This window comes from Phaenicophaeus curvirostris, chromosome 1, assembly GCF_032191515.1.
Source record: "Phaenicophaeus curvirostris isolate KB17595 chromosome 1, BPBGC_Pcur_1.0, whole genome shotgun sequence".
Taxonomy (NCBI): Eukaryota; Metazoa; Chordata; class Aves; order Cuculiformes; family Cuculidae; genus Phaenicophaeus; species Phaenicophaeus curvirostris.
Genome location: NC_091392.1, coordinates 160166150 through 160191789, shown reverse-complemented (window position 1 = coordinate 160191789; position 25640 = coordinate 160166150). Strand labels below are relative to the sequence as shown.

At 38.2% G+C, this 25640-nt stretch overlaps 1 protein-coding gene across 1 annotated transcript; it reads left to right on the top strand.

Annotated features, from left to right (window-relative positions):
• The first annotated feature begins 230 nt into the window (after nt 1-230).
• SLC10A2 (solute carrier family 10 member 2) lies at nt 231-9173 on the top strand. The gene is made up of 6 exons (XM_069849995.1): nt 231-683; nt 3792-3910; nt 5042-5130; nt 7095-7270; nt 8322-8479; nt 8972-9173. The coding sequence occupies exons 1-6, from the start codon at nt 262-264 to the stop codon at nt 9121-9123; spliced, it is 1116 nt and encodes a 371-aa protein (XP_069706096.1). The 5' UTR covers nt 231-261; the 3' UTR covers nt 9124-9173.
• The last annotated feature ends 16467 nt before the right edge of the window (nt 9174-25640 follow it).

Here is a 25640-nt window from a genome sequence, read left to right as displayed (position 1 = left end):
CACAAGCCTGCTTTACACCCTTAAATATTAACACAGCTATTCTCTTGATGTGGGATTCCTCATTATCATATGAATAAATGATTGTCACCATACTGAGCAGGTGCAGCTTTTATAACTATATGAATCAGCACTGTGCCAAACCCTTCAAGAATAGTAACAGTGTTCCAGTATTTATTGCACTTTATTGCTTCCTGGATCAGTTAAAAGGAGTCACTGACAAACAATTTGCCTCGGATGTACTGAGCTGTTCTATATTTCAGAATGCAGACATACCTTCTTTCCCAGCAGTTTAATGCTAGGCCTTTGGCAGAAAACTCCACGGCTTGTCCGGCAAATGCTACTATTTGCAATGGCACATCTTGTGTGTTACCAGAAGAAAATTTTAATGAAACTTTGAGCGTAGTTTTAAGTACTGTTCTAACAACCATGCTGGCTTTGGTGATGTTCTCCATGGGTTGCAATGTGGAATTTAAGAAATTCTGGGGCCATATAAAAAGACCCTGGGGTATTTTTGTTGGTTTCCTTTGCCAGTTTGGAATTATGCCTCTCACAGCCTTCTTGCTGTCCCTGGCCTTTAACGTGCTTCCTGTTCAGAGTGTCGTGGTGCTGATCATGGGATGCTGTCCAGGGGGTTCAGCCTCCAATATCATCGCCTACTGGGTGGATGGAGACATGGACCTAAGGTAAGAGCACCTGTTCTCTGAAAAGTTCCTGTGGCTTTTTACAGTGCAAACTTTATATTGAAAAGTATCATCTAATTCTTTTTCTTAGCTTCCTGACCCACATATGGTGGAGATTCCTTCTTGAAAATATGTTTACTTACTGTAATAGTAGTGAATATAAACTGAATGGCAAACATCTTTGATTTATTGAGAGAAAGACAGCACAACAGAATTGTGCATATTAGAAAATGTCTTTATTGCAAATCTTCAGATGCTACAGAAAACAGTATTGATGAAGATCTCTAAAATACTAAGGATTACGAAATTTTTGTCCAAGTTAGAACTTGTTTTGTGGTTTTGTTTCTCACAAGATCTTAAGTAATAAAAAATAATAAATAACAAAATATTTTAAGACATGAATCCTGTGTACAAAATAGTGGCTATGCAATAGTTCTTGAAGTAATGTTTCCTGAAAAAGACCACCAGTGGACAAATATTGTTCCTCTTCTTGTGTTCTGTAAAATAAACTGACAGGCATAAATTATCTTTTTGGGAACTGATACAAATGAAAATCAGTTGTAGTAATTCTATGTGGTCCTGCTATCTTCTGCAAAGTCTTCAAACTGAGGGAAAGTTTTACAGGCTAGAAGCCACTGACTAAGGCAGCCCTGTATATAGGGTGCAATGAAAAGCTCTTTTGTGGCTAAGTGTGATGGTTTCGGTGACCGGGTGCTCTGAACTCAGAAACAGATATATGAGACACCTGGCATGGTCTAGGACATCAAACACTCAGGAGAAATTAAGCCCACTCTTGATGCACCTTCCATGAGGGGTTCATTAACAGCCTTCAAAAATAAGCCATCATTTTATTTTTACATCCTGACTACTTTGCTTTAAAATAAACAATATCATTTCTCTGTTTTCCACACAGTAACATAAATTGGAGTATTCATCCAATTTTTCATATGCCAGACTGAACTAGAAATGGAAAAAATAATAGAAGTAAGAAAGATGTCCACCTAAGGCAAATAGACTAAGAATTTTATATTTGTAGATTTAATAACACACTTTTTTCATCCTTTGAAAATAAGTGAAATTTTCTGTCTTGTACAGGTGTTAATATAGTAGCTGCTTTCAAATTACATATGAATTCAGTTCTGCTAGTCACCAACTTCCTCAGTGTGGAGGAAAGACCTATGCTATTAGAAACTGTAAGACACCTTATTTAAATAAATACAAGTCTGAGAAACCATACATAGAAAGATATCCATCGCAAATCTGAAATGGTGTCCTACTCTTTCCCTGGAAGAATACACTGATCTAAATTATGCTTTCTCAGCTCCATATGTTTAGAATCATGCACTGAAATCAGTGGAAAAAATCGGAATTGATGATGCTATAAATATGAGGAGGACTTATATCCCATGATGCTGGAAGAGGGTGAAGTAAATTGAAAATACCTATAAAAGGTCATTCTTCAAGTAAAGTCCTTTGCCTTAAGAAGTCAAAGGGTTGTGGCCCATACCATTGTGACAATAATGCAGGGATGTGAGAATATGGGATATACACCAATACAAGCATCTTTACTTCTTGATAGAAGAATGAAAATATAACTAGCATAGCTGGTTTCTGGAGCCAGGGCAGCATTATAGAAAGTCTACCCATCATGTAAGACAAAGGTTTTGCTTTTAACTGATAATATTTTGTGTATGTACATTACAACCCATCGCCATTGTCTACAGTCCCAGTGTAAATAAAACACAAGTTAGAGAAGGAATTAATTTTCTACTGCTCATATAATCACAGGGAAGTGAAATATGAGGTTTTATACCTTTCTTCGTAACTCAGACCCAGATTATATCCTCTAAAGCTTCCCATAGGGACACCTGTTTTTTATCTCTTGATACTTCATAAGAACAATTGCTTCTGAAACATCATCTACTCACCTCCACAGTTCCCTGGGGAGTTTCTGCAAGCACAAGAACTAGGGTTAGAGAACAGGCAGACTTTGGGGCTGGATGTAGCAGTTACGGAGAGGGTAAGAAGATGTAGGAAATATGGAGATAAGAGCAATAAGCTCTGGAGCTTTACCTGACCTTAACTGTAGCCCATGGTTCTTTTTCCTCTACGTATGGGAGTTCTCTTGCCAGAAGCTCCTACAAAGTTCTTTCCAGTGACTCTGAAGCAGAGAGTGATAGGAACAAAAAGTAGCGCAGATAATCCTGTGGTATCTGTATTAATTGTTCTAGATTTCTCTGGATCTGCCCAGTTTGTGGGGTGGGATCAATAGTCCCTTTCTTGAGGTCATGCAACACAGAAGAGAGATCGGAAGTGAGGCTCATAAGGAATTTTCCAAAGTGTCTTAAGCAGAACACTGTCTCATTATTTTATGCCAGAAGAATGTGATTTGTAGGCATAGTTTTATCTATTCTAGTTATATTCTGATAATTTCTTCCTTATTTCAGCTGTCTCTTCTTTTCCTCTTTCTTCATTTCTGTATCAGAAAACATCTTTTAGTGCAAGATGTATGAGGTCCAAGACTTTATATTTTAAAAGAGAAATGTCTTCGCACAAACCAAAGAAAAAACAATACTTATGTTCATCTTCATTGAGTAATTCTCAGCACCTTCTCTTTGGCCTAGAGAAAAACAAGCCAGAACAGGGAGTTTTATTACATTACACACCCTAGGTAGTTAAGAATTTTTGCTTTATGCTGTTGTCTTTGGAGTGAAATTTTTACACTTTCAAACTGCCAGTATAATGGAAAGCTCCATCTGATATTCTTCTGACCCTGTCCAGCTTGCCCCCATCTCAGAAGCCAGACGTACAGGCACAATGCAGACAGACTTGCCAACTGACCTTCCTGATGGCTGCTTGTCTGACTGCCTCATTTGCAACAAAAGTTATTGTTCTGTGGCTGCAGAACCTGTTGGTATTTTATATTCGTTTCTTTTCAGCCAAAGCCATTCCTTCCATTTTCCCTTTTTCTAACCTGATATATAGGGTAAATTGACTGTAACCAGCAGCATTTCTTCCCCAAGCTTTGGTAAGCTATTAAGTTGTAATAAGAAAATGAGAAAGACTGTAGGATAGAACGAGATGAACTGTCACTAACCAATTTCTTTGCAGTGTCAGTATGACAACTTCCTCCACACTGCTTGCAATGGGAATGATGCCACTTTGTCTCTTTATTTACACCAAGATGTGGACTGATTCTAATGCAATTGTACTCCCTTACAACAGCATTGGTGAGTTCAATGACCCAGCACATTCCCTTCTGACTCTCTGCTTTATCCTACATTTACTAACAACCACCCTTATACCACTATCCTGCAGAGTGACAAAGAAATGACCCTTTATTTTTAAAAACATTCATCCTCCTACTTTCCAATAACTTCCGTGGGAATTAGGTACCTAGACCACTTTATGTTATCCACAGCTCTGAAGAATAAAGACTTGAAGTCATTATAAAAATTGTACAAATATTTATTATGAGATTGTGCATGGGTTTTTTTTTTTCCAAACCTTTGGAGACCTGTGTATATAAGAATATGGAATGATATGTAGAGGAATAGCTACTTTCCCTGGACGAAATTGTTTGTAATAGCTTTAAGGTACAATCCTGCAAAGCAGTAAGTGCTGAGGCCATAATCTGGCGAAGTATTTAGCACATGTGGATAATTAAGCAAGTGATTAAAACTGCTGAGACTCTTTGAAAAGCTGCAACGTACACCACCAGGAGTGGTTTCATTTGACTCCCTGTCGAAAGTCTCATCCAGCTACAAGAGAAAATCGTCAAAGTATTTAGAAATACAGTTCCAGTGCTTTACAGAGCTATGGCCCTAGAGCTTATTGAGTGCCAATCCATGTTGTGCTAATCTTAAAAGCCAGCACAGTCACTTTCACATTCTTCAATTTCATTTCCCATTGTCTTGTGTAAAAAAAAATTGCATACACTGCTTGTGCTTTCAAAATAAATACTGGAGTGGGGGCGCCATAACAAAGGAAGATCTAAACTGGTTGTTGATATAGTAGAGTAGCAAAATATCTGCAGACAAAATGAACATAACTACTCTCATCACAGGATAGTGATAATTAGCACGCTCAAATTTCTATCTGCCTCTGTGATGCAGTTGAATGAGCGTGTAGCTCAGCAGAATGGCAATTACTTTAACAGGCTGCCAAAGATAATAGAGTACAGAAAAGCAAATGGGTAGGTATAGATAGAAAATGCATGTATGCTCTGGGATGTGCATATCAGAAGCATTGTCTGCAGGCTTGGTCCGTTCCCCTAGCTACTCTACATAGTCTCTGTACTCCTGTCATGAGGTTCTGCATGATAAATGGGCTTAAATTCTCTTCTTTCTTCTTTTTTACAGGAATTTCACTGATAGCTCTTGTAATTCCTGTTTCAATTGGAATGTATGTTAACCACAGATGGCCTAGTAAAGCAAAAATCATACTTAAGGTAGGATATATAAGGCTGAAACATGAGGAATTATGTACAAATTATGGAATCAGAGACACCACTGAAGCAGTACATCACTATTCATAGTATTAGTATCTAACTTCTTGAGACCTGGGAAGTTTTCAGTAGAAAACAAACAATACACTGCAGAAATGTATTTTTCCCCAGCAGAAGTATGCGTGAGTTGTATACATTATTAGAAACCATCATTATCCAAAGAGCCTACTTTTATCATTTGCTACAACTGTGGTAGTAATTGAGATCAGTTTATAATTTAAACAGAAATTCGAAGGAAAGTTATTCACGTCAACAGGAAGCTGTTTTCTCTGCAAAATAATTTAAAAAATTAAAACATTCTGGATTAAAAAAAAAACTTTCTACATTTAAGCATAGTCTGAAGTCAATTTTTGTTAAAAAAAATTTTGAAAATATTCCAACTGTTAAAAAATCTAACAAAACCATACACAAAATTCAACTATCTTTTTGAGATAGTGTCAAATGCATTAAAAATATGGGGTTTTTTGAAAAAAACAATAACAACAACATCATTTTTGCTACTGTTAATATTAACAGCAAATTAATCATTAAAATAAAACACTAAGTTACATTTTAAAGTTGTTGTCATTCATGCTGAGTATCCTTGTTGTTTGTTATTCCCTCTTAATTAGCACATATATTTTCTAAATTTTCTTAAACAAATTATCATTTCTCTGCTCACCTAGTGCAGAAGGTAAATAAAGTCCTTTTCAGTCCAGTCCATTTTCATGAGCTATTAGCTTACTGTGTTGTATTTTTAAGAGCATTCACAGCTTGCTTATGAACCTGGATACTATTGAGTGTTGGTTTCAAACCTGAAATAATACTGTTCAATCAGTTAAGGAAAAATGAGCTTGAACTCACGTGAAAAGACACCCCAATTATTCTCTCAGCAAAACACCTTTTCATCCTTTTCTTACCAAGTGGGTGAGCAACCCACAACAGGGTCCATAGAGTGTGTTTTGTGTAGGATAATGAAGCACCAAGTGAAAACTGAGCCATAGCTGTAAGGTTAAGGTCCATATAGTGAGAAATGGAGATAAGAGCATGAAGACAATGTGCCAGATGAGATACCACAGCTTGTCGTGGCCAGCTCATGTTTCTTCTTCCTAGGTTCATGTGGTTAATAGCTCAGTCAAACAAAACTACTTGTTCACTCAGTGCTCTTAAAAAGAATTCAGCCTGACTGATGAAGTTGGTTCAGTGAGATTACACGTTTTAGCTGAGACATGGATTCTCCTAAGCTTAGCGCCAGAAGTCTGACAGAGACATCCCTGGCAATGTGTGCCATAAGGGCAGAAGTTTCACTTGGCTATTGAGGAGTGAGTTATCACTTTCTTTGGCAAGCAGCGGTGAAGATCTCGGTACATTCAGCCACAGGAAATAAGATAAGCTCAATTCAACACCAGTTTTCAAACAGAAATTTTCAGCTAGTGTCTAGTTAGCATATGCTATACTAAACCCCAAAGAGTCACTGCCCAAGAAGTGGAAAGAAAAAGAGCATTATACTAGCTATTAGGTTGTCATTTTCCCAACAACTCTGGGAAAATGTTTCTAATATGTGCATCACTCCTCACGCCGCACTCATGAGATAATTTTTGATCTCCAGCTTGTACTACAATTATAGGCAAAGCTTTACAAAACTAATTTTACAGGAATGTGCTATAGATACCTGTATAGCTGTGCCTTTATCTATACCTGTAGTTACACATTGAACTACATCATACATCTCCTGTTTGGGAAAAATGACAGGTATCTAACCTGCCTCCCTGACATGAGTTACATTGCCTTAAACTTCAGATTTTTGCGTTTAATAAGAAGTTTCAGTGACTCAGAGATGCTCACAGACATGTTTGGCACTATGTTTGATGCCATTTAATTTCATTGGGGTCTCTTATTCATCTAGTCCTTCCTCTTTCCCCTCACAGATCGGTTCCATTATGGGAGCAATCCTCGTCGTGGTCATTGCTGTCGTTGGGGGAATACTCTACCAAGGCTCCTGGGTTATCACACCTAAGTTATGGATCATTGGCACCATATTTCCAGCAGCTGGTTATTCTCTGGGATTCATTCTGGCCCGCATAGCTGGTCTGTCTTGGCACAGGTACAGATTTCTCTGAGACAAAGACCTGCAGTCCTATTTCAGCTGAAAAAAAGGTTTTTATTTAATGATTAACCAATGCTGAGAATGTTCCCTAAACATTAGCTATGCAACAGAGTCACTCATTCCCCGATTCTATTTCTGGGATATTATATGCGGGGCAAGTCACCTGAAGCGTGACTGGGGGAACTGGGGTTGTTTAGTCTGGAGAAAAAGAGGTGCAGGAGACCACCTTATCACTCTCTGCAACTACCTGGAAGGAGGTTGTAGCGAGGTGGGTGCCAGTCTCTTCTCCCAAGTAATAAGTGATAGGGTGAGAGGAAATAGCTCTGCCAGCAGAGGTTCAAACTAGATATTAGGGAAAATTTCTTCACTAAAGGGTTGTCAAGCACTGGAACAGTCTGCCCAGGCAAATGGTTGCGTAACCATTCCTGAAGGTATTTAAAAGATACTTAGATGTGGTGCTTAAGGACGTAGTTTAGTGGTGGGCTTGGCAGCATTATTCTTATGATTGGACTTCATGATCTTAAAAGTCTTTTCCAACCTAAAGGATTGTATAATTCAATGATAAAACTTTTTTTGTGCAAATTTTTATGTACAGATTCTGACTACACTGCTTCCTCTGATCTCTCATACATCTTTCCCTTGTGTGCCCATGTCCTGTCCTTCAAAGGAAGCAGACAAAACAGATGTGACTTAAAAATTGTTTGGGACTGCAGTAAAATTTGCCATGAAAAACAGCAACCTAAAATCTAGAATTAGGTTGCTAATTAGCAACCTAAAATCTAGAATTACAAGAGAGGGAGATAGTGAGTGTTGCCAAAAACAACATGCACAGCGTGGAGGTGGAGCACAGTTCTTTACAATTGCTGAACTGCCATAAATTGTGTGTATACTAGTGGTTACAGCCATGCATAGAGTGTTTTGCCAACTACATGAGATGAAGGGTACCATTTTCTCAGCTACTATACGCTTCTGGTTTACCCTGATCACTAAAAAGCATAAGGATGCACAAGCTGCTGTTTCACAATTGTCTTTATATTGTTTTCTTCAGATGTCGTACAGTGTCTCTGGAAACAGGCATGCAAAACACTCAGCTATGTTCAACTATAGTACAGCTCTCCTTCACCCCTGAACAACTTGAGCTGATGTTTACTTTCCCACTCATCTACAGCATTTTCCAGCTGTTTTTTGCACTACTAATTTTAGGAGGTAAAGTATAGATATTTACTATTACAGCATTATAATTATCATTATTATTACTATTATGCATCTCATTTTTCATGGATACAGATAAACAAGAAGATAATAATAATCAAATGGAAACCAGTTAAGTAAATAATGACCCAGATGTATACTGGGCATCACCACTGTGCTGTGCCCTGTACATAACTAGGAATATACAAGGCTCGTTTCAAGATTTGGAAGACTCCTTTTTTTCAGCACAGGGGTGGGGAAACTCTACCACCTACAGCCAGTTATGTTACCCTTGGCCAAGGAAATGCAAATGCATCTTCATCACTTTTTCAGTGTTGAGTACTGTTGACTTAAAATAAATATACCTTTAAAGAACCTGGCCAGAGGTGTTGAAATGTTTTAGCAATATAAGGAAGGAAAATTTTGCATGGTTACATGTTACTACTGTGTCTTTTTCAGGCTTTTTATGATGTCTTTATTTAATAGTAAATATATGTCAATTCCCAGGCTACCGTATTTACATAAAACGCCGAGTGAAAACAAAGACAGATGTCGAGAAAACAGAGGAAAAAGAAGATACAAAATCAACACCATCACATGCTAAAATAAATGGAGGATTTGTATCAAATGAGGCAATAACCACTGTTCCCACCAGCTGAAAAGATATGAGATACAGTTCACTTAAAACTTTTTTTCACATGGTATTGCTTTATGGAAATATTTAACAAAAGGAGAAGTTCTGCTGATACTGTATGGGAAGACTTTAAAATTATTAACTTGTAAAAGATTTCTACTTTGATTTTGAACACAGTTTCTGCCACAATTGTAGAATATGGTTTTGAAGATAATTCCCAAACAATATTTAATGTTTTATTATAGCTTATTTAAAGAAATGCAGATTAAAGGTTGGCTATTGCTAAAAAAGTAAGAAGATATTTGCATTACCAACTCCAGCCCAATATCCTGTACATCCATTTGTTAGTCTGCCCCCAGACCAAACGAGAAATTTTTTAAGAGTGCCTGCACAGCAATAGGAGTTTATGTGGAACATCTGATAATGCTGGAAGGCTTTCACTGAACATGAATTAGAACAAGATAATATGAAACAAAGTTTTATTTAGGTCAGTCTAGGCAGACCAAAGTCATTACACTATACTAATTGCTTAAAACATTAATTTATTTTAAAGCTATAATTTCAACAAATACAAGGCACTTTATGACCCTTTTATTTTTCCCAAAGTAAAAGAAAGCAGCAGCTTTGCATCTTCAGTCTGAGTCTTCTAGGTGCTGGAAGCAGGATCAGAGAGACAAAGCTGAGGGTATAAGCCTAGAGCAATTTCAGTGTTACAGATGCATACCGAGGAGCAGGCAGAGATTTTGGAAGTGTAAGAAATGATCAACTTCTGCACTGAAAGGGAGGCATTTGAAAGTGGAAGGTAATTGTACCTGATTCATCCAGGATGCCTTTGACCACTATTGACATGAGATAATAGTGCTTGTAGAGCATTACATATTTTCTTTATTTTATGAACTCAATAAATTTTAACTTGCCAGGACTCTGTGACACGTAGACACTGATGTAACTGTTATCTTTAAGTTTTTAATTATATGAACCACAGACAGAAATAATTGGATGTAAACTTACACTATTTTTCTCTGAAAACTCAAGAGTACATATGGAAATCTGTCCTAAATGTGTGGACAAAATGCATATAATTCAAAGAGAAACAGTGCAGAAAATTTTTTGCAGCTGTAATTTTTGGTGAATGCATTCAGTAACATTAGTCCTGTAGCTTTTATGTAAAGAATATATCCAAAGAGCTTCAGATTAAATGGGTAAGAGTTTAGCTTACCAAAAAAAATCAAGAACAAGCCAACTATCAACACATGGAAACTATCCACCTCTTTGTCATATGCAAGTGGACCTTCTGAGGTATTTTGAATTCATGCAGCATGCTTTTACAAACACAACTGAAATTGTGGAATTTAAGTTCCAGAGGTGTGGCTTTCCACTGCTGCAGAAATGTGCCCAGTATTAAACAAAGAATAAATTATTTCTGTCTACCATATGTGGGGTAAAGGGTCTCAAACTGTTCCTGAGTTCTGGGAGGTTGAAGCTGCTTTGCTTTCTGGGGGGATTCAGACTGGTTATAGCCTCCAAGGAGGAGCTTAACACTTAACAAGAGTTAGTAAATAATGACACATGCAATGTTTTATAGAATGAAGATTAAACAGAAAAGAAGTAGTGAAGTCTGTTATGAAGAAATCATGAATGTGAAAAAGTACATTCATCCAGAAAAGAATAAGCTACCATTTGTAACATCTGTGGTAAAAAGGCTATTGACTTTAGCTTGCATCAGCCAAAACCTGGGCAGCAGAAGTTAGTTAGGATTATGTCTTTCTTGCACACCAAGCTGCTACTCTTTCCCAACGCTAAACTTCAATGCTTCTGTGCATATTTTAGGCATGTATTGAAGAATAACAGTTTTGCTTATACTGTGAGTGTGTGTGTGTTTGTGTGTTTAAAACAACTGTATAAATACTGAACTGAATAAAGTCAGAAACTATTTATAATTTCGCCCACTGGAGTAATTTAATTTGGAAAGCATTGAGAGTGAAACCTAACATGCAGACAAAGTGTATGGCTTTGAGATGTAACAAAACCAACCCAGATTATTTGTAAAATGAATACATGTAATAGTGATGGATATTAAATGAACATAAAATGTCTGATGGCATATTTGATACACATTTGTTGATGTATATATACACTCAGGGCCCTAGAGGAAAGATGAAGGTTGCAGTTTCTGCAGCCATTACATCTAGCAAGAGTCATATGTCCCAGGCATTATGTGAAGTAAAGCCAGCTCAAAGGTCTTAACCAACTTATCCATCTAGAGCACATCAAACCTAATACAAAACCCCAAGGCTTGTTAATTTGGCCAGACGCAGGCTTTTGTTGACATGACAGCTGCTAAACCTCCAGGTGTAGGGCAGTATTAATGTCCATTCATCATTTGTGAAGCTATCTTACAAGACTGTAAGGAACTTTTCAGGGAAATGTGTCCTCTCCCCAGACGTCTCCAGAGAGCCTGATGCGTCTTTGGCTGTCAGCCATGTAAATGGTGAGGTACGGGCTTCTTAGCTGAAGGAGAATGGTGGTGTCAAGCCTTGCAGTTGCAGTTGTCTTGGTATTGCCAAAAGAAAAGCCCCAGCTTGCTGAGATCAGCTTGTTGAACCTGCTCAATGTCATTTCCTCTCACAGTTTCCATCAAGAACATCCTTTCAAAGAAACGCAGTATCACTTAGTCACCACTGCTTTTTAAGCAATCTTCTATCCATTGAAACAACATGTGGACAGGACATTGCAGACTGCAATTTAAATGCATCGTGCAGTGGTGTTCAGGATAATAGATACCTGATGTAATCAACTCTTACACATACTGATAATCATGGATTTACCAGTTTGGGCTAAGAAGTCATACTGATACCTTAGCAAGTTCTAGGTTAGCACAGCTAGCCTAAGTTTATATAGTCCTTTATGTGCCAAGAATATGGGCAGTCCCTGAGTCTTAACACTGATGCACTGCTGGTTCTCAAGCCATTGCAAGCTAAATGACATTAAGTATATCGTAAGGTATAAGGACAGACATAACCTAAAAGTTAAAATGACATCTGAATCAATGCCTAGCTCATTTGAAGTTCTGTCTTATTAGAACTGGAAGGACGCAGCAGCCACACTTACCAAACTTGCGATGTCTGTAGCAATAAATCTGGGTATCAAGATATTTTTCCCTAGTTAGCCAAGAGAGAGAAGCACCACCCAAGAGTTAATCATGCCCTCTGTCTCAGACTCCTGTTATAGGATGAATTGTCCTCTGGAATTGCCTGTCTGTATAAGGAAGATTTAGATGGCTTGACTTAGACCCAATATCTAATTCATTGACTCCTAGTTGGGGGCAGGGGGGGAGAGTTGAAATTAAATACCTCTTTTTGTCTTCCTTTCTTTTTCCACATAAAGTCTCCGAGCACCCAGAGTATTTCCTCTACCAAAGAAGACAGGTGTTTATACTTGAAAAATAAACTCAGCACAAAAATATCTTTATAGTGATTTTAATCTCCTATAAACATAACTAATTTCTCAGCTGACCAGAAGACAAGTAGAAGAACTGATTCTGTCATCTAGTGTGCTGTGTTAGTCAGAAGAAAGTGCAATTTCAATAGAATTAACAAGCAAATTGATTTGCAGTTTATACTTAATTAGTTTCTTGTTTCAGACTAATCAGGTTATGATGGTCAAAAAATGCTATTATATGCTCTGCCAATCGATATTATTCTTGTCAGCTTCAGAAAGGAGAAATGAACTTATTTTTATGTGGTCCAACCAATTAACATGCCATACACTTGATGCAAATCTAAAACAGTAATCAGTATTCCTTGTCTCCTGAGGCACAGACCTTCATTGCTTGGAGTTTGACAAGAATGTTCCTGCTCTGCCCAGATTAACTGTATCACTTGCTCATACCTAGAACTAAAGCTAATATAGTGTAAAAGTGCCACAACCTAATAGGAACAAAGCAAGCCTGACTGGACTTTCCAAGCCAGAACTGAAGAGCAATAGAAGTAAATCTCTGCTTCTAAACAGAAGGAATATTCATTCTGCACTGGAAACACTAGCATTGCAGTCAAACTGAGCACTAAAATAACTTAAAATGTAAAAATTACTTTTACTTACGAGGATATTTGCCAGCCTTCAAACTGGAATTGCAGATGTATAATTGAAAGCCCTGAAGGAGTCCTAATATGTTTTTATGAATAGGTATGCATTGTGGAATGATATTGCCATCTCCATAGAATTTCCGTTAAATTTAGTCACCTACAAGTTTCCAGCATCGACCTTCACCCTTCTCTGAAAACAAGCACTCAGTCCTGTCAGTAATAAAAAATAGATATCTCTGGAGAGCAAGTCAACACATCCCTCAGACATCTGTTTTAGGACAGGAGGAAATCTGGAAGGAGGTTCAGAGACAATACAGAATCAGATGTGAAAATTGGTTGCCTGAACATAGGCACCTAGTGTGATGTGAGATGAGTTGGGGTGTCCTGCCTGGCTTTCAGCTGCCAGTCCAGAAAGTCACAGATCTTCTGTAGGTCCTGTGTCCTACCTGCACATACCATGGCCCTACAGCATTTAAAAGGGCACCAGACAGTTGCTTAGGCAGCTGAGTCCTTGAGACTTCTGTGCAAGTCATTGTTATTTTCAGGTTTTCCCTTGACATCTAAGAATCCCTCCACAATCAAATGAAAGGTCATAACTTTACATGGGACAATCTCAAGCCCATAAGAACACCCTTGCACTTCCCATGAGGCACCTCTCACAAAGAAAGGAAGTTAGTTTAATTGCTAACCCAAGTATTTCTGATTTTAGAAAAACAGGCAGAAAAGTTGTTACTTCCAGCTACCTCTGGTGACGGCCATAGACATGCCTCCTTAATAAATTTCTCCCAGCCCAGCATCTTTCCACAGGATTACATGAGACTTTGAAAAGTCTAGAAGGAAAATTCAGCAAGGACATTCCAGACTATGTCTGTGTAAACAAAGAGTGTATAAAAAAGTATTAATGATATCGCCACTTGCTTATAATGGACTTAATGTAAAACAAATCAATACAAAACTTTGTTGCCAGTAACACTTGCAAGATCATAAATCAGCCTATTCAGATAAGGATTGATTTAAGAAAACAGGAGACTTCAGAAATAGTATGTTGAAATAAAGACCTTCATCTTCTGGAGTTCAATTACTTGGAGATTCAGCCACAAGGTCTGGACTTTTGCCTTTCTAAAAATCAGTCTCAAAATCTTTTGTAATCACAACAAATGCTTTAAAACTCTAAAGAAAGGGAAAAGAAACCTCAACACTGAAGAAAACTCTTATTGCCTGCAGTAGACAGTTGATCAGTTCCCTTAAGTGGTGTATCTGCTAGTTACTACATATGTCAGATACTGTCTTGAAAAGGAATAACTTCTGTGGCAGGCAAAGAGAACCTAGTTGCTTTTCCTTAGAGGACACAAAGCTCATACAGTTTCTCATTCACTGTTATTGTTCCAAACTATAAGAAATATTAGCAATTATGCAGTGTTTCCATCTCATATAAATTTAACATTGCTTCATATTTTATAGATGTAACTGAATTGCTTCAGATATGTTGATTAGATATGCTGATCAGTTATCATTAAGGTAATCTGGTACTTTCTTTTAAATATGACTACAGACCTTCTGTCTCCTCCTTCCACAATGAATTTATATATTAGTCATTTGGGGAATTTCATCAGTGTTTTTAAAAGCCACTTTCCTCCATCTGAAATAGATGTGAGGAGGTCATATTGAGATGGTAAGGCCCTGTTTAAATAATTTGATGGTACAATTAATTCCCCACAAGTGGAATTAACTGCAAGGGATTAATGAAAATGTCAGGGTTATAGGTTGTGCTGGTGATGTGTTTCTAATGTCAGTAGTAAATCTGCTGTGGGTAGAACATAAATTCTTTCCACGTAAGGCTCTTTCTTTAAAAATATACCCTGAACTCATAAAATAACCCACAGCTGATATAGAGCAATTTTCCACAAAAGTACGCCTACAGAGGAAACAGAACAATACATGCAGCGTACATAGGTGAAAACATATTTAGTATTTAAGATATCTAATGATCAGTTAAAAAATGGTAAAATTAATGCATAATATCTAAAAAGTGAGTTTAAGAAAGAGATGAAAAAAAAGACTAATTTGTGAACCATAAGTTCATTTAATATGATGTTCAAGCTACAAGTTTTGGCTCAGAAAGTTCTTTAATGTTTGCTTGTTGGAAGCTGCAGAGATATGTGCTCATGTCTTTTACATGCTTTTCTTAAGCACCTGCTTCTGTCATTATGAAACTACCTGGAGCTCTGTGGCTCTTGTGACTGGGCAGCTATTTCCAATAATCATTAAACCCAAGAAAAAACACAAGCTGGCTTCAAATATTTTGATTATTGAAAAGGAAATAGCGTCTGAGTAGAAAGACAGAACACACTGAAATGAAGAATATAGTGGTATAGGGTACAGAGAAATTCAGAGAAAATTATTTTATTAAGGCATACTTATCTGTCCATAGAGGGACCAGTCATCACACTGATGACTTACTTTCTATTCTGTCTCACTTCACACATTCTGTTATTTTTCAGAATTTTTCCACATAAATGATTTGGTACAAAATATAAACCTTGCACACTTAGAAAACATAAAACAACTGGGCAGTTAACAACACTAAAATCACTTATAGTATTTGGAGCATTATTGGTATATGGCCGGACAAGTCTTTCCAACTTGTTCACTCACAGAGAACAAATCCTTCTCAAGGTCTTTGCAAGCACCTACCCAGAAACACTGAAGTGCTACTAAATGTGTAAGGCTTTCAATCACATTATCTGGACTGTAAGGAGTCAGGGATGGCTGGGCAAGGAATATGGGGCCAAGCAGTGGTGAGCAAAGGGCACAACTTCATCCCTTGTTCTCCAGCCAGCTGGACTGCACCATCTCTGCTTGTGCTGTCCATGACAGCAGAACAAGGATGAGCCAGTCCCTCTATCTGTGTTTTGTTTTCCCCATTTTCCTCCAGACCAAAGCCAGACCACAAGCCACTGTTTAGGCTTGTGTGGACTAGAGAATAGGCTGGGCTCAGGCACAAGTCCAAGCTAACATGACAGAAGACATGCAAGTTTAGGCTACACCTTTGCTAATAAATAAAATCAGCCAGGAGACAGTCTCTGAGCCCAAAGCCTAACAATATTATCTGTCTCACATGCACAAAGCTCAGCTTTCTTTCCCCATGAGCAGGAGGGATGTGTTTCAGGCTCCTTTCTGGAAATAGTCACCCTCATCAGCCGTACCTGGCACCACTTGAGAGTGCCAAGAGCTGAAGTTGTGCCAGGAAGGGCGTAGACTGTCATGAGACAGTGCTCAATCCCATGCACTCTTCTTGGCTTATTTACTGGCATAGATGTAACAGTATGTGCCTAGACCCACTTTTTTTTTCCTTTAAATACTCAAAATTGTTTGGCTTTAGTGAGAACGGAGAATTCAGTATAAAGACCATAGATTTCCCTCTACTGTTTCCTTGTAGACCTACGGCAGCTCTGACTCATGCTGTTAATGATAAATTAAGTTTTAACAAAGTAGATACTTCAGTTAGAGAAATTTCTACTTCCGTAGAACAGAGCCCCTATTTACATAAAAAATAAATATGTTCATCTCAAAAAAGTATCTTGTCTTTGATATTATGTTCTTTTTTAATTTTACAATTTGATCTGGGTACCATTTATACAGCATTTCGAATATTGTTTATTTTTATTGTTAAATAAGTTAATGACAATGAGAAGGAATGAAATTGATCCCTTAGGATTAAGCTTTCAAAGGAGAATATATAATTTTGCTATGTTAGAAAGGCTAATTGTATTGCATGATTTATTTGTGTTCAGCTGCGGAGAACTACATGGCCAGGATCAGAGGTGATATGCTGTCTTCAGGCACACTTTTAAAAAATCCATGACTCCGATATATATGGTGATATACAGTCATTATGCATTTTCTGCATGATAAGAAAGGACATGTTGACAGGGAAGGAGGAGGAAGATTGGTGCTGTGAGACTACTTGGTCAGATCCATAAAGATTTCTACAAATGTAAAAAAATGGGGTTTGTATTTAATGCTAAACTATTCAGGAAAGGTGCCTGAACTCCAGAGACTCCTTACAGTTTTATCTAGGAGTTCCTTAGACAATTGCATGTGTGCAGACTCTGAAAGTGTCTCCTTAATAACACCATTCATGTAAGAAACAAGTTTACCCCAAATCCCAGTCAGGCCCTAGGAATAAGGAGTTCCCCACCTCTTCCTCCTCAGGGGCTCAGTCTCACAGTCATGTTCTGAATAAACCTCATCAAGTCTTAGAGCAACAGAGGGGTTTCTGCTGCTGTTTTTTGTATGCAGCTGTTGTTAACAACCCCTTTTCTATCCTCTTTCTCTCTCCCTCACGGCATACATTATCCAGTTCATCTTTGCTAGTGGAGGAGGAGGTGCAGACTGAGTTCAATTTCCTCTTCCATCTAAGGAGATTTAAATCACGTTTCCCAGTTACCTAAAGAAAGGTCAACCACTTAATTTTTTCCTTTTATTCCACATATGCTCGGCATATCTCGGCATCCTTAGCACTCAGCCTTTGCACCAAGCTCTCCTTGCAGTTCTGCTCTTGACTGGCTTCCACCATATCACATCTTTGAGGAACTGACCATTCTCAGAAGCAAGAGTCATGTCCTCCAAACAGCATGACAACTTCCCCTGGAGGTAATACAACTGCTCACATTCCTGCTTTTCAGTTTAAAGTTAAAATAAAAGTTATCCAAGAGCACCGAGAACAGTGTGTAGACACCAGGGGAGCACACGGAGAGCTATACAGCAGAATTCTGCTTCTAGACTCCCCATTGAAATAAGTGAACTGAGCCAGCAGAATATGTGGATTTTGATTAAGCACAAATTTAATATGGAGGCATGTGTTCCATCCCCTTGAAAGGGCACTTTGACATTAATGCTGCAGTATCACAGGACTGCGAGACACCTAAAAGACAGAGCATATCTGTCCCTGGGGCTGCCCACAAGAAAAGCTCCTCACCCAGAGGGAAGGTAATCATGAGCACAGCTCAGCTGGCAGGTGGACAGAGAAGGTCACATAGGCAATGAATGACCAACACAGCCACACCTCACACCAAGCGGTATGTGTCAGCAACAACCAGTATCAGCCCTGACACTTCAACCTCTTACATGTTCCAGTTTGTCGGTGGAAGTTACACTGTGCACAAGGGTATGTTGCTAAATGAAAAGGTGGCCAGGAAGCAAGTCAGAGCATGGGCTGCGCTTCATCCATGCTGTTATTTGTTCCTGCAGTACCCATCAGTCATGGCAGAAGCCAGACCCCAGTGGTACGGACATCAATCATGCCCTAGTCCCCTTCCCTTTAGCAGTATATATGCAGCAGGGCAATCTTCCTTCTGGCTGTATAAAGGAGCCTCTGCCTCAGGCTAAGATATTCCTGAGCATATTATAGGGCTTGCTCCAATTTCTGCAGAGATAAAACCTGCATCCAGAAAAGCACCATTGTACTCACCAGCCTCTTGTCAGTGTTAGGCAGATAATGCCATATATCACGTGACACTTTACAACAGCTGATAAGTCTAGACCCAGCCAAGGAATTGCCTGCTTCTCAGAGACCTCATCTTCCCTACTCCATGCAAATGGGATAGTTGACTAGCAGAGAGCCCGCAAAACACGATTTTGTCTATTCCAGGAATATGTCTTTGAATGCATGAGAAGGTATATGCATAGAGGGCACTGCAAGGAAAGACAAGAAATGAGAAAGACGGATAATGAAAGAAGGGTGGATGTAAGCTGAGCAACTACATTAACTATTGACTGGAGCAACAACCTGAGCAGATAGAAACAGAAATGGGTATACCACAGGGAAAACCAAAATTTCGATAATGGCACTGTAATCCAAACAGAAAAGAGTTCTGAAATCAGATTGAGAAGAGGGGTCAGGATTAGTAGGAACAGTTTCTGGAGAAAAAGAGTTTGTGGTGCCTTGCATATTGACATCAAGATCTGCCAGAGAAGGAATATTTTTTAATATTCTTCCTTTTCTTTCTGAAAATGTACCTTCAACATCTAAAGAACAAAACAGTTCTGAGTAACACCTCTAACATTTCCTATCAGAACGAGAAGTTCATTCTTTAACTTCATGATAAAAAAATAGGGTGTGCCATACACTTTTACCAAGGAGTCTCAACTTCATATCTTCAAAGATAAAAATGGCTTTCTTATCAGATAAATTGCAGGAGATATGAGACGGAAGTCCAACTAAAATATATGCACTTCAGATGAGCAAGTGAGCAATGGATGATGGCTAAGCTGCAAAGAATCAAAAGAAAATAATTACTTTTGCAGTCAGAAAAAGTGAGGTATATATTAAACAGTATCATGTAATGCATGCTTTCATTGAACATATGCCACAGAATGAGCTTCCAAAAAAGTCAGCTTGTCAAAACCACAGAATAGTATTGTTCTCCTTCATCACTGTGTCATTAAATAGTGGTGTACTGTAACTGTTGCAAATACAATCTACATGTTCTTAGCACAAAGTTTAGAAAGCAGCCTAAGCAAATATAAAATATTTTAATGCAATTTTACTGTGTTCTCATTAAGTAGTAACCTGTAAAAACTGGTTCTCTCCTCCATCTGTAACTCTGGTACTGAACCCATGCATTTTACTTTTTGCCTGAATGAAGGTTCTGCACAGATGACTGGAATTTGTAAATTCAGATTTTAGACTAATTTTAGGTCTTAACATAGAAAACTGAAATCCTTATTTTGGTTTATAACAATTTTAATCTCTCTCTTGAGATATTGGCCTGGATGATAATGATCACTGTATCTCTTGAAGTGCTGTAATAAAAGCTTACTTTCTTTTCAGAACAACAGGAGGTTTTGGCTACAGACATTGTGGAGTGAACTCCATAGCCTATCCTATACCACCACAGTAAATAGACTCAATAGTCTTTAAAAAAACTCAGAACTGTGGACGTAAACTCACATGTCATCTCAGACCTGCCACTTGCTATTTCAACTGAAAAAGAAAAACATCTTTCTAGTCTAAATTATTTTGTCTTGCCTCTTATTTTTCATTCTATGTCCTGAAGCTAAACTTTTGAAATCATGTGAAATATTTAAAAAGAAATGTGGAAATATCAGCATTTAAAGTGACATATGATGGGAACAAGAGAGCTGTGTTCCTGAGTTTCCTCTTACGTAATCAGTCCCTGAGACCAGACGGTTTCACTGCACAGCAGCACATGCCAGTACAGCATGTTCAAATAAAAAGAACAGAAGACCATAAATATTATCTAGTGCAAAATGTGTGAATAAGTTATTGCTTCTCTGCATATCTTGTTCTTGAAAATTGACATCAGAGATACAAGATACCAAGGTGGAATATAAAACCGGTCCTTAATTGGTTTAATTTTTAGCTCTGAACAGCATAGATACATGGTATCTTGATGTCACACTGTCATGCTACATGTGCTTCTATTAAAGCGTCTTTATTTACCAGCCTCAGTAAAAAACGCCAACCCAGACACCAAGAGGAAACAAGCATTCAGCATGTTACTAGCCTCCTGGACATGTCCTTGCACAGTTTGCTTTGCCCATCGGTTGATTTGGATAAAAATGTCTCAAGCACTGCATTTGCCTGCACTAGGAGACATCATCATGCTTGTTTGCAGAGGGATGCACACACCAAGAGTCCTGCAGAGCAGCTATGTCCCAGGCACTGGGAAAGTTCATCCTCATTCTTGTAGGAGGTACCACTGGATACCACTTCGTTGGGCTTTGCTAGAAACAAGACTGTAGCTCAGTATGCAGTATTACCTGCATTGGTCTGGCAGCAATTTTCAGACCCTTGTAAGTAGTATGGCACAGCTCACACTCACACTGCCAGTGTTTTCCCCTTCTGATATGCAGTGGGCAGCTCCTAATTGCTTGTTTGTGCACTTGAAAGACCTGTTTCAAACCTGGAGCCCAGGTTTCTCGCTCACATCCAGTCATTAAAATGGGAGCTCAGTGACTCTCTCTTGTACAGTAGGGTGGAAGGAAAACCCCTCTGTCAGCATTGCCCAGTAGGACCGACACTCCACACACCTCACCACATTACCACAACTGCTGAATCCCCTTCTGCAGGTAGGAGCCATCCTCTGTGATGTGCTGCAGCCCCAGAGTGAAAATTATTATAAAGGCAGTTCCTGTTGAGACAAGTGATACCTCCCCGGTAGTGCTCCTTTCAGTGTGCAGCCATCCAGCCTTCTCATGATCATTATTTTGTTGCTTCTCAGAGATCTGTGCAAGCCAGCTTGACAGACAACAGCTATTCAAAGGCGAAGAGCAATGTTAGGTATTAAAGGGTGAACTAATTCTTAGGCAATCTTGAAAAGACACTGCACACTTGCACAAAATTCACTGTATTTTTCCACAAATACCGTGTTTGCTCTATTCCCTCTGCTACTTCAGTGAGCTGGATTTTGTGTCATTTTTCTTCTTCTGTAAGTGTTCTTTTATTCCATCCCACAATAAAGCCTGTTTCACACAGCTCAGTGTTTGGGTTCTCAGTCTCTTAAGGGAGAAAGGAGTCTAGTGTCATGTTTCTCAAAGATGTGGCTTTAGTAAACCATTCTAACAAAGGGTATTTCCAGCCTTATCTGTATTTTCACAGAAAAACAGACTGAATCGCAGTTTACCTATAATATGTTAAACTGATGATTAAAAAGTTTCAGATGTTATTTTTTTGAAGATTAATTTGTACACAGTGATTCCCTAAAAACACTCTTTTATTTTCTGGATGATGGGGACACACTTAGAAGAACTCTGTGGGAAAGGGAAGCTAATGTTGACTAAATTTATTATATGTACATCTCATAGAATATTAGAATGTAGAATTAGTTAATTTCAAGTAAAATTTGTGTTTGCGTTTTCCAGTTTTCTGAATTTTCTCCAAAACTGTGTTTTTGATCTCATTAATACGTTCCCACACTCTGGCACAGGGCAAAGTCAAGAATAAATCTTGATTCTTACACTTGTGAAAAAGGTGCTGCCTGCTTGCTTAGACTGAGATTTACTTCTAATTTTAACGTTTTGTGTTTGGTTTACTTTCCTTAGAGTCCCCATTTTAATCAAGGGAAAGAAAGTTTTAAAGCACAGTTTATCTGATCTATTATACACATCTTTAAGATGGTAATACTGTGATCCTTCTTTCTGCCCACTGACCACAGACATGACTCTAGGCTCAGGTGTGAATATTTACACAGTAGATATCCTCATTTGACCATTTACTAGATTTGCACATTCTACTTAGATCAAGAGGTGCAATGTTTTCTGTGCTTTTTCACAATTCACCTTCAACTAATCTAATAACAGTTGTAGAAATCGGAGGATGTTAATAGCTAGAAAAATGATGTAAAACTGTGCTTTGTTAATTCCCGGAGGTATTGATCTCATTTACCTGTTTGGTATCTCATGTTCACACTTTTAAGACTGAATACTCTGTGACTCTTTTTCTTCTCCGGGTAAGTTCAGAGAAATCTACTGCACTTTTCATGCTACCTCACAGCCCACTGTTGCGGCCATCCACAAGGTACCTCTGGCAGTTTTATTAAATACATTTCCCCAGCAACAGGGACCTATGTCAGTAATAGTATTCTCATGTCTTCTACTCACTGCCTATAATGTCTTATATTTGAAATAAGGCATGGTGATATTTTGGGTTGGTGTTTTGGGACTCAAGGCAGGTGTTAATCAGATGATTGTTATATACTCTTACAACTTGACAGCCAACAAGTACTTTGTCTGATCTCAGGGAAGAAAACAGAAAGGGATAAGAGGAGATAGAGGTGAATTACTACAAGAGTATTATTGGTTTTTCCTATTGCTTTTTAATTTAAATAATCTTTTGAAGAATAACTAGTTATTATAAACCTTTTAGATGGAAGAACAGACTAAAATTTTAACACGAATTCCAGGCAATATGTTTAAGAAGTGGTAATAACCACTTAGACATTGGGCTCACAGCATGTTTCACAGCAGGACAAGTCACACGTAATCAAGGCCTAAATTAAGATGGGAGGCTTAGAGAAGGCAGGAATGTAAAACATCACTACAATTTATTCTAAATTGCATATCATGGCTAGCAGATCTTATTATACATTTCTTTTCCCACCCATCCACATGCAAATTGTGTAATTTGAGGGCTGGGTTCTGGCAGAGCAGCATTAAAGGATGTTGTGCACAACTGCTACCACCACTCATTCCTATCTTCTTCCACGAATGAATCCATCTGTATCCATCCCAGTGCTCTTGGGGGCCATGTTTTCCCCCTTCTCCTTTGTTCTCTCTGCAGATCCATCTACACATCGACTTGAATGCAGAGGTTTTATTGCATAGACTAGAATATCACGCTACATCAGAAGATGGTATGAGACCATCAGGTCTCATGTACACACCTCAGGGAAGTCAATTTGTGTTCTTTCTATCTAATCTGTCTAAGCCATTATACTGCTGTTATATACTATGACTTCTAAGCATTTAATTATTACAGGTAATAATCTACAAAGATTGCAACACAATATTTCTAACTGATTCCATTGTCATCCAGTCTGATTTTGCTGACTCAAATGACAGGAGTCTAAATGGGAGTGTCTTTATACTTGCATGATCTGAGATCTGAAGAAGTTTAATTTCCCATCACTTATACAGCAACAGCATTCTAATATTAAAACAAATTCATTCTTTACCAATGTCGTTTTTCTTCATTATGGTAGTCACCACTGACATTTTTCCACAGGATACCCATGCTTTAATTTAGTCGCTTTTAGGCATGGATTTATTGGAAGCAAGACGTGGAACTCTTTGTACCTTTAAAAGTACCATCTGGCTGTACCACACGCATGCCCTGACATATGACTGTAGAAGTCTCCAGTAAGGCACCAGCTGCCCTCTTCACTTCCCATTATAATTGCATCCAATCAATATTCTCTCCCAGTCTAGGGGAAATCTACTTTTTTTAGTGCAGTGTACGAGCTGTGCACAAATGCACAGAAGGTTCAGCTACCAGGCTTTGCGGAAAACACCTCAAAGGGTGGCACAACTGGCAGGCAAAAATAGGCAGCTAGCACTTAACACTCACGCACTGAGCTAAGGAAAAAAGAATGTGAATATGTTGCATTTCCATCCAATCATATTTTATGTTTGCAGACCTGTCCTTTAGAGATTTTGGTTTTGTCTTTCACACTAATTGGCCAAAATAACATAGATCTGATCAAAAACATTCAGCATGCACTAAATGAGAGAAAGCTGAGAGGGCAAGGTCAGTCATGTAAAGGTGTGATACAGTCAGTGTGAGCCAAGTTGCCAAAGGGCTAGTCCTTTAAATAGCCAAGTTAAATAAGATACAACTAGTGCTAAATTAGCTTCCAAGAGCTCCCAAATGTAGGCTTATGTATGCCTAGAGGGACAGGTCCACTTCAATTGTGCCGTATTTAACTTGGCAATTTAAATGGCAAAAGTCTTTTCTAACTTGGCTCCTGATATATACGTCGCACCTTTATATAGCTTAACATCTTTCCTAAGAGGATTTTTTATCCTTTGGGTTAATTAGATATTGCCACGTGTGTGCACATATCATTGTGATATATAAACAAACACAAAGAAAATACATGCGTCTGTTAGATGCCACTAAAAATTAGCATGGGTAGGTAAAATTTTCCTACTTCTGGCATGTAACCTATGCTCAGATTTTTAGTCCTGAGAGAACTGGTTTTCTTAAAGTGAGATCCTAACAACCCAGATAGTACAAGGAAAGAGAGAAGTGCAATGAAAGCTTCTAGAAGGAGATCTCATCCAATAGTTAAAAAAAAAAATCACCAAAATCCTGTGCTTGACTTGCGCAGCTTTTTTTTTTAATTCTTTTGGATTTTGTCCAATTAAGGATCAAATGAGTCATTAAACAAAGAGAAATTGGTTTCCTAGTGATACTCCCTTTTCTGATATCTCCCTTACAGGTTGATGGGTGTGCTGGTAGTGTGTCCTACTTAGTAGATCAATCTCTAGAACCAGCACGACTGAGACCAGAAGCTCCCTCTCTCTTAGCTTATACCTTAATTTTTTTACTGTGATATGTAATGAAACTCTGCTACTATATTCTATTTTGGTAACCTAGGTGTTCTGTAGGAGAGAAATAAGAAAATAATTCAACCTGAGTTATTCTGTTTTGGGGTTTTCTAGAAAACAAGCCTCATTTATGTTCAAATTTTAAAGCATACATTCTTAATCTTGACATCTGAAATTAAAGCATTTCTACCCTCTGATTTTCTTTCCTAACAGCCATATTTTTCAGAAAGTACAGAGAAAAATAAATACATTATTTTTGTTTGTTTGTTTGCATTGATTTCAATGAAAGAGATACAGGAAAGCAGAAACTCATTAATGGGCTAAGAAAAGATGTGTTTTCTGACAGAAACAAGAAACTGGGCTGGAACGTTCTTTCCCAGGA